General features: G+C 38.2%; 1 protein-coding gene across 1 annotated transcript in view; it reads left to right on the forward strand.

Moving 5' to 3' along the window:
* The first annotated feature begins 1076 nt into the window (after nucleotides 1-1076).
* LOC106877440 (RNA polymerase-associated protein CTR9 homolog) overlaps nucleotides 1077-8365 on the forward strand; it is a 26570-nt gene continuing 19281 nt past the window's right edge. The window contains exons 1-3 of the mRNA XM_052976669.1: nucleotides 1077-1183; nucleotides 6500-6598; nucleotides 7861-8100. Of these exons, the coding sequence (XP_052832629.1) occupies nucleotides 1139-1183; nucleotides 6500-6598; nucleotides 7861-8100 (384 nt within the window). The 5' untranslated portion in view covers nucleotides 1077-1138. The remainder of the gene's footprint in view (nucleotides 1184-6499; nucleotides 6599-7860; nucleotides 8101-8365) is intronic.

The raw sequence follows: 8365 nt of genomic DNA on the forward strand, positions 1-8365 counted from the left end.
AGTAATTTGCAAACTCTGAAAAGTATTTGTTGAAAAATTCATTAAAATATCCATTTTTCGGAAAGTTATGAGGAAACAAATCAGGGGGCAGTCATGTGTAGGAATGCCCTTCTTCCATCTACCAAATCCACTGAAGGCCGAGGCTAGTAGAAGACACTTGCCAAAGGTGACACAAGCGTTGGCTGTGTGGTAAGTAGCTTGCTTACCAACCACATGGTTCTGGGTTCAGTCCCACTGCGTAACACCTTGGGCAAGTGTCTTCTACTATAGCCTCTGGCCGACCAAAGCCTTGTGAGTAGATTTGGGTGACGGAAACTGAAAGAAGCCCGTCGTATATATATGTGTGTGTGTGTCTGTATTTGTCCCTCCCCCATCATCGCTTGACAACCGATGTTGGTGTGTTTACGTCCCGTAACTTAAATATAGTTGTAAGGTAAACTATTTGTGAAATTGAGAAATTAGAAAAAAATATATATCCTTCAATTCCATCATTTTAAGGGGTTTTTAAAAAAAATTTTTAGTGACTTCGACAGCAGTCACTGAAATCTGTGCCCGTAAGTGAAGAGTTCCATAGCCCAGAGTATAAGCGGTCACTCGACGTACTAGAAATAGCAGTCAAATTTTTTTTCTCAAATCCCAAGTAATTGTTTGACATAAAAATGGAGAAGCTCACAGATCATAGATCCGCTGGCTTATGGCTGCCCTGGGATTAAAACTACGACACAAACACACGTACTCACACTAAATATATCCCACATAAACAACCACACACACACACACACACATATATATATATATATATATATATATATATATATATATATATACACTAAACGTAACGCACATAAACAACCACACACACACACTCACACGTATATATACACTAAACTTAACGCACATAAACAACCACACACACACATACACACATATATATATACACACTAAGCGTAACGCACATAAACAAGCCAACACACACATACACTAAACGTAACGCAGACAGACAAGCCAACGCACAGACACACACACACACACACACACACACACACAGAGGTCTATCAGATACGTCACGTGACCGTTTCTATTTTCTCGTCTTCCTAGCGTGAAGAGCTCAATAGTATTCATTGTCCGATCATTAAGCATGTCGGCCGGATCTATCGAGATTCCTCTCCGTGATACGGACGAGGTAAGGACCCATTTCTGTTATTGTTTGGTCAAAATAATTATCACTATCTAATTGATATTTTCAATGAGACTTTTATAACTCAACATGTCGTCTTTTTTTTTTTACCAAGATGAGGGTCATTAACCACCTCTTCCTTCCTTTTTTTTGGGATGCGATGTTTTAAAAACTCGACTAGTAAATCTGTATTCCTCTCCTTCTTAAACCACATGGCCTATATCTAGTTCCACAGACATACATATTCTATATATGTTTATATATATGTAAATAAATACATCTATGGCAATATATGTGTATCTGTTCTTGTGTATTTATGCATAAAATGATTGTATAGTTCGTAATTTGAGTTGTGTAGACGAAAATATCAAATTCTTCCTATTCACTTTCACCTGTAATAATCTTGGTAATATTTATTAAAATATATATCAATTGCCCTTTTATCTCACATCTACAACCTGGTTACTGACGCTATTACACGTGTGTGAAATTAGATTCATGAACGTACTTTCCATGACTAGTTAGTTGTATGTATTGTTCCCATTAAAACAAAATAATAAAGTAAATATAACATTGTATTTAAAATGTCGATAATGAAATACGTAGGCTTGACAGGTGAACTTATCTGAGATTGCGTGTCCCAACACACTTCACTTGCCAAACATGTACATTTATACTTAGATTGCACCAGCGGAAGTCTAGTTTCTTTCAATTCAACCAATATTCCTAATTATCTTTCATGTTTACTGTTAATTTCATGTTTAAGGATTGGAATTAACTTTCTAAAACTCTTGCATTTGTATTTAAACTGGTGCAATAGTGCGCGCACGCTCACACATACACAATCCACTTTTTTTGTGTGTTTTTGTTATCTCTAATGGCGCTGTAGATGTAAACATTTTCCCCTTTACGTTTTCGCTTCAAATCCAGCCGACATCGACATTGTCTTTCATTCTTCAAGAGAACCATAACGTAACTACCAGTTGAAATTCATCGATGTACTCCCACCCGACATAGAATTCTGTCCTTTTTATCTATATAAGAAACCATTGAACAGGGTGGTGAATTTGGCAGAATCGTTTGCAGCGCCAAACAAAATGCTGTGCGGCATTTAGTCACAACCCTTTACGTTGCGAGTTCAACTCCCAACGCGGTCAACTGTGCCTTTCGTCTCTCCGGGGTGATAAAGTACCACTCAAGTACTGGGATCGATTAACACCAACCTCCCAAATTTCCGGCTTTATGCCCCTATATTAGAAACGATTATTATCGTTATTATTTAGAGGAGGGAAGGCCAGTAGATAAAGCTATTTCCTTTGGATTATCAGAGAAAACTAGGTGAAATTAATGCGTTTAATGTTCAGTTTCAATTCTGACAAGTTGCTGGTCATGGGAGAAGGTTAACGTGGGGAAGGCGTGAGATTTCCTGGTCTAGAGCAAGGGTTCTCAACCAATATTTTATCTATGGACCCCTTTCATTGCTATTTTATTCTGGTGGCCCCCATAGCTATTCGATGTTTAAAATTCCTATTTTGGTTTTCACATTAACTTAGAACCTATCTGTTTCTTGTAATACAACATACCAATGCATACATCTAAATCAACATTTTTTCAGGGGCCCTTATAATACTATTGTGGATTCCCCCAAAATCTTATATGGACCCTGGTTGAGAACCACTATTTTAGAGGGCGGACTAGTCCTAATTCTAATCCTAAACTTAGCCTGGATCAGATCATTTCACTACATAGACTTATGGATACTACTGTATACCGTACACTAAAGTAGTACCGATTAGACATGTTTTCATGATTTGTGCTTGACATTATTACATAAATATTAAAAAAATAGTTCACTGTAAAAATAGAATTATTCTGTTGTCATAGCTGACACCATTCGTTTGCAATGTCTCTGTTTTCAAGCATGAAATAAAGTTTGAAATTCTGTTTTTGCCTAGCAGCAATTGAAATGAAAATCAATAACGGATCATTTCCAAAAAATGTGGCTGGCACAAGTGAATCCAAAGAACCATTTTTAGCTGAAACACCAGTATTAATAAGTGGTTGTAACACCTGCGAGAGGAAGTTTGATAGCCTAGAGTTGCTGGAGATATTCGCCCCACAAACTGACCTGGTTTGAGGCCCCATAATAGGGTTTATGGTCCTTCTGTAACCCATACACCATAGGAGCATCACTGTTGAATACTTGGAAATTTTGTGCTGTTTTTTTGGGGTTGGAGGAGAATGTTGCACCACATTCCCATTTGTGCATTGAGAAGTTTTTTTCTACTTTTTCATGTTCCTGTGATGTAACCCCTCTCATGCTACCAGTATGATGTTGCATGGTCTGGACATAGTTCTGTGAGCTATCTACTGACATTCTTCTAAACTTGTTCGTAGGAAGGCACACTAATTCCTTGTCCCTAATTCGCTGTTTCAGTTTTTCTAGGCCATTGGTGACTATTGAGCTGAGTTGGTGGGTTTCCCCCTCATGTTTTCTACTGGTTTTGTTGTATTGGTCCAAAATGAGTCTAGAATGTCAGTAGATAGCCCACAGAAAGTTGGCATAAACATGCCAGCACTGGTTGTCAAGTGGTGGTGGGGGGCAAACACTGACACTACGATACACACACTGATACTAGGTAAATGTACAAAGGGTTTCTCTCAGTTTCCATCTACCAAATCCACTCACAAGGCTTTGGTCGGCCGGTAACTATAATAGGAGACACTTGCCCAAGGTCCCACGCAGAGGGACTGAACCCGGAACCATGTGGTTGGGAATCAAGCTTCTTACCACAGCCATGCTTGCACCTGTGTGTGTGTGTGTGTATATATATATATATATATATATATATGAGAGCCTGGTGTAGCCATCTGGTTCACCAGTCCTCAGTCAAATCGTCCAACCCATGCTAGCATGGAAAGCGGACATTAAACGATGATAATGATGATGATGATGATATATATATATATATATATATATAAACAAACTATCATACTTGCTTCTACGCAAGATTAAATCAAAACTCATGATTTCATAACATTGAGTCATGATTAGCTAAGCAAAACCTGCCGACATTGTAATGGATTAAATAATCTTTATCTACACAAACAAGATTTCTGTACTCTTTCACCTTAAATCTTATTATATATGTATATATTATGATAAACACAAGTTTATATAATTTGTTTCCTATGTATGTTTCACCACTGTGGTTATTTGGAACCACTGCGTTGTATGTCCCAAGTGCAATTGAATGCTTAACCACAACATTTGACACAGAAGTTCCAGACAACCTCAATGGTGAAACACAATTGGAAACAAATGATCTAAACTGATCATCATCATCATCGTTGTCGTTTAACGTCCGCTTTCCATGCTAGCATGGGTTGGACGATTTGACTGAGGACTGGTGAAACCAGATGGCTACACCAGGCACCAATCTGATTTGGCAGAGTTTCTACAGCTGGATGCCCTTCCTAACGCCAACCACTCTGAGAGTGTAGAGGGTGCTTTTACGTGCCACCGGCACAAAAGCCAGTCAGGCGGTACTGGCAACGACCACGCTCAAAATGGTGTATTTCATGTGCCACCTGCACAAGAGCCAGTCCAGGGGCACTGGCAACGATCTCGCTCGAAAGTCCTTATACATGCCGTGGGCACAAGTGCCAGAAAGGCAACGCTGGGCACAAGTGCTAGAAAGGCGACGCTGGGCACAGGTGCCATCACAATTTCGCTTTCGCTTGCCCCAATAAGTCTTCGCAAGCTGAGTTTTGTGTCCAATGAGGGAGACAACGTTGGCATGGATGCCAGTCATCGAATTTAACTCGATGTCGTATCTAGTAATACTTACAAAATACAATAGCAACCAAACCACCACATTGGAAGCAGATGGGTCTCTCTCTTCCACAAGCTCCATTTACTTTGTGATCGGCACTTCTGTATGCAACTCTCTGCCTCCATATGTATTCACATTGTTTTCAATTAATCATGCAGTATCTTGTAGCTCTGGGGTTTTGATGGTGTGATTGTTTATGTTTTGAATGACATTGTAGGATAGGTATATGAGACCATATCTTGACAGTTTGAATATAAAACAGTTAGAATGTTTGGGTCATACATGGCCAGTTTAAATGCTAACGGTTGCAGGGTTGCCTATTAATGTGTCTACTTGTATTTATTTTATTATTTCTTGTTAATTATCCAAATTCCAGAAACCTGTCATTCATCTGGTTTTCCGTATCTTATTAACTCTGACTTACTTTCCAAGACAATATTGAGGGTGTAGTGACAGACAACCAAATATATAAATGCCAGAAAGCAAAGAGGCTACATTAATATCTTTCTATATTGAGAAGATGGCTGAGGCAGATTGATTCAGCATCAGGTATCATTTTCTTCTAAAACATTTTTGTGCTTTAACTAATAAATACCTCCAACAAAAGCAAGCATTATGAATGGGCCCTTTCATAATAAATTGCAGAATATTCTAAGTACAATCCCTTAAATCTATTACTGGCTTCAGCCATTGAACTGCTTCGGAGGTTTTTAAGTCATATTAGCCCAGTATTTATATTATCGATCTATATTTATCAAATGGATAAGTTATCTTCTGGCATTAAGGAACACACTGTTTTTTCACTGGACTCTGCATGGCTTATATCTACCAATTTCTACTCAGAAGGCATTGATCAACAGAGAACCAAACAACTGTGTGTGTGTGTGTGTGTGTGTGTATATATATATATATATATGTGTGTGTGTGTGTGTGTGTATGTGTGTGTAGGTGCAGGCATAGCTGTTTAATTACAAAGTTACTTCCCAACCACATGGTTCCGGGTGCAGTCCCACTGTGTGGCAAATTGGGCAAGTGTCTTCTACTATAGCCTTGGGTCGACCAAAGCCTTGAGTGGATTTGGCAGATGGAAACTGAAAGAATCCTATCGTATATATACATATATATGTGTGTGTGTGTCTGTGTTTCCCCCCCCCCCCACACCACTTGACAACCAGTGTTGGTGTATTTACATCCCCATAACTTAGAGGTTTGGCAAAAAAGACATGATTTCGGGTTTGGTCCCTTGACACCTTGGCCAAGTGCCTTCTTTACTATGAACCAATCACTAGTTCATTGCATTTTTTTATGTGTGTGTGTGACAAGATGTGTCTGCTCTCAGCTAAGCCTCTGAAAGCCTCTATTTTGACATCACATATCAAAACGGGGCTAACAGAAAGGAACTTTCATTTACGTCATGCAAAAAAAACCCATTCCCATAATTGTGGAGTTAAGAAGCCTGATGACATATTTTTCTCTGTTTTTTTAGGTGATTGAGTTGGATCTTGACCAGTTGCCTGATGGTGAAGAAGTATTGAATATTCTTCGACAAGAAATTGCCCCATTAAACATTTGGGTCAATTTAGCTGTAAGTATATTGTTTAACCTTTTTTCTTACTAACCCACCTCAGACCTCCACTGGTTCTGGGACACAAACCTCATGTTTTTAAAGGGGTCTAAATTAAAATCTTACTTCAAAATTTCATATTAATCTAAGTTCCAAGCACCAGTGTAATGACAATTATTTTACTAAATTCTTAATTATTGTAATAATTAATTGAAACAGGCATGGCTGTATGGTAAGAAGCTTGCTTCCTAACCACATGGTTCAAGGTTTGGTCCCACTGTGTAGCATGTTGGGCAAGTGTCCTTTACTATGACCTTAGGCTGACCAAAGCTTTGAGAGTGGACTTGGTAGACAGAAACTGAAAGAAGCCTGTCATGTGTATATATATATATTTGTGTCTGTGTTTATGTCCTCGTAACTTAGCGGTTCAGCAAAAGAAATCCAAAGAATAAATACTAGGCTTACAAAATATAAGTCCTGGGGTCAGTTTCTTGGACTAAATACCCTTTAAGTCGGTACTCCAGCATGGCCACAGTCTAATAATGACTGAAACAAATGAATGAATAAAGGGATTACATTTCAGCAGAAATATAGTGATGGAAAGGTTGATAAAATTAGATCAGCTACTTTTGAAAATAATGATGAATTTAGTAAAATATCGTTGTCATTGTGGTTACCTCTATTTCCAGATCTTTATTATTTGGATAATTATCCATTTCTTTTAGAGAGAGATATTTGATTAGAAGATATTTTCTTTCCAGATAGGTCTTGGCAACAATATCTGGCCAGTTAATCTTGACCTCTGTGTGGTTGTCATGTATGGTCACTTCTTTGTTCTCTGAGACATTTTCTGGTGTATGGCACTTCTTTTCTGTCAGTATTTCATATTGCTGGCATAACTCCCTATTATCATTATTAATATTATTAGTAAAAATAATTATAAGGGAGTGTGGAGTGGAAGAAACATTGAGAAATTACTTTGCTGTATTTAGTTATGCAATTTTCCATAGCTGAGGCAAATGTTGAAATTAATAAACCTGTTAGACCTAATCCAATGCAGAAGAAAAGATAAATAAGCAAAATGCTTTATTTCAGAAAAGGGAAACTAAATAAATGTCAAAGCCATATTTTTGGTAATTGGTAAATGTTAAGATTTGCAAACTTGTCAAATCAAAAACTCATGTCGAATAAAGAGAAAAAGAAAATGAATGCACACTGCTGTTATTCAAAAGCTTTGTTTTGCTTACTATAAACTTTTGATATTGAATTTTTTTTTGTTATAGCTGGAATATTACAAACAAGGTTTTATCGAAGACTTTGTCAAGATACTTGAAGCTTCTCGTGCCGATGCCAGTTATGACTATCCAAATTATGAAAAAGACCAGATGCGAGCACTGGACACCCTTGCTGCGTACTATGTGCAGCAGGCACATAAGGAGAAGAACAAAGAGAAAAAGAGGGACCTGTTCACCCAGGCCACCCTCTTGTACACCACTGCTGACAAAGTCATCATGTACGATCAGGTAAGTTTATTCATTGTTGCTGTCATTTAGTTTCAGGTAAGCTCTGATTTGGAGATATATAGCATGGCCAGGTAGTTATCTAAATGACTAGGTGCAACCCAAATATCTATTGTTACGCGTAGGAGTGGCTGTGTGGTAAGTAGCTTGCTTACCAACCACATGGTTCTGGGTTCAGTCCCACTGAGTGGCACCTTGGGCAAGTGTCTTCTACTATAGTCTCGGGCCGACCAAAGCCTTGTGAGTGGATTTGGTAGGCAGAAACTGA

Source organism: Octopus bimaculoides, chromosome 25 (genome assembly GCF_001194135.2).
Source record: "Octopus bimaculoides isolate UCB-OBI-ISO-001 chromosome 25, ASM119413v2, whole genome shotgun sequence".
Taxonomy (NCBI): Eukaryota; Metazoa; Mollusca; class Cephalopoda; order Octopoda; family Octopodidae; genus Octopus; species Octopus bimaculoides.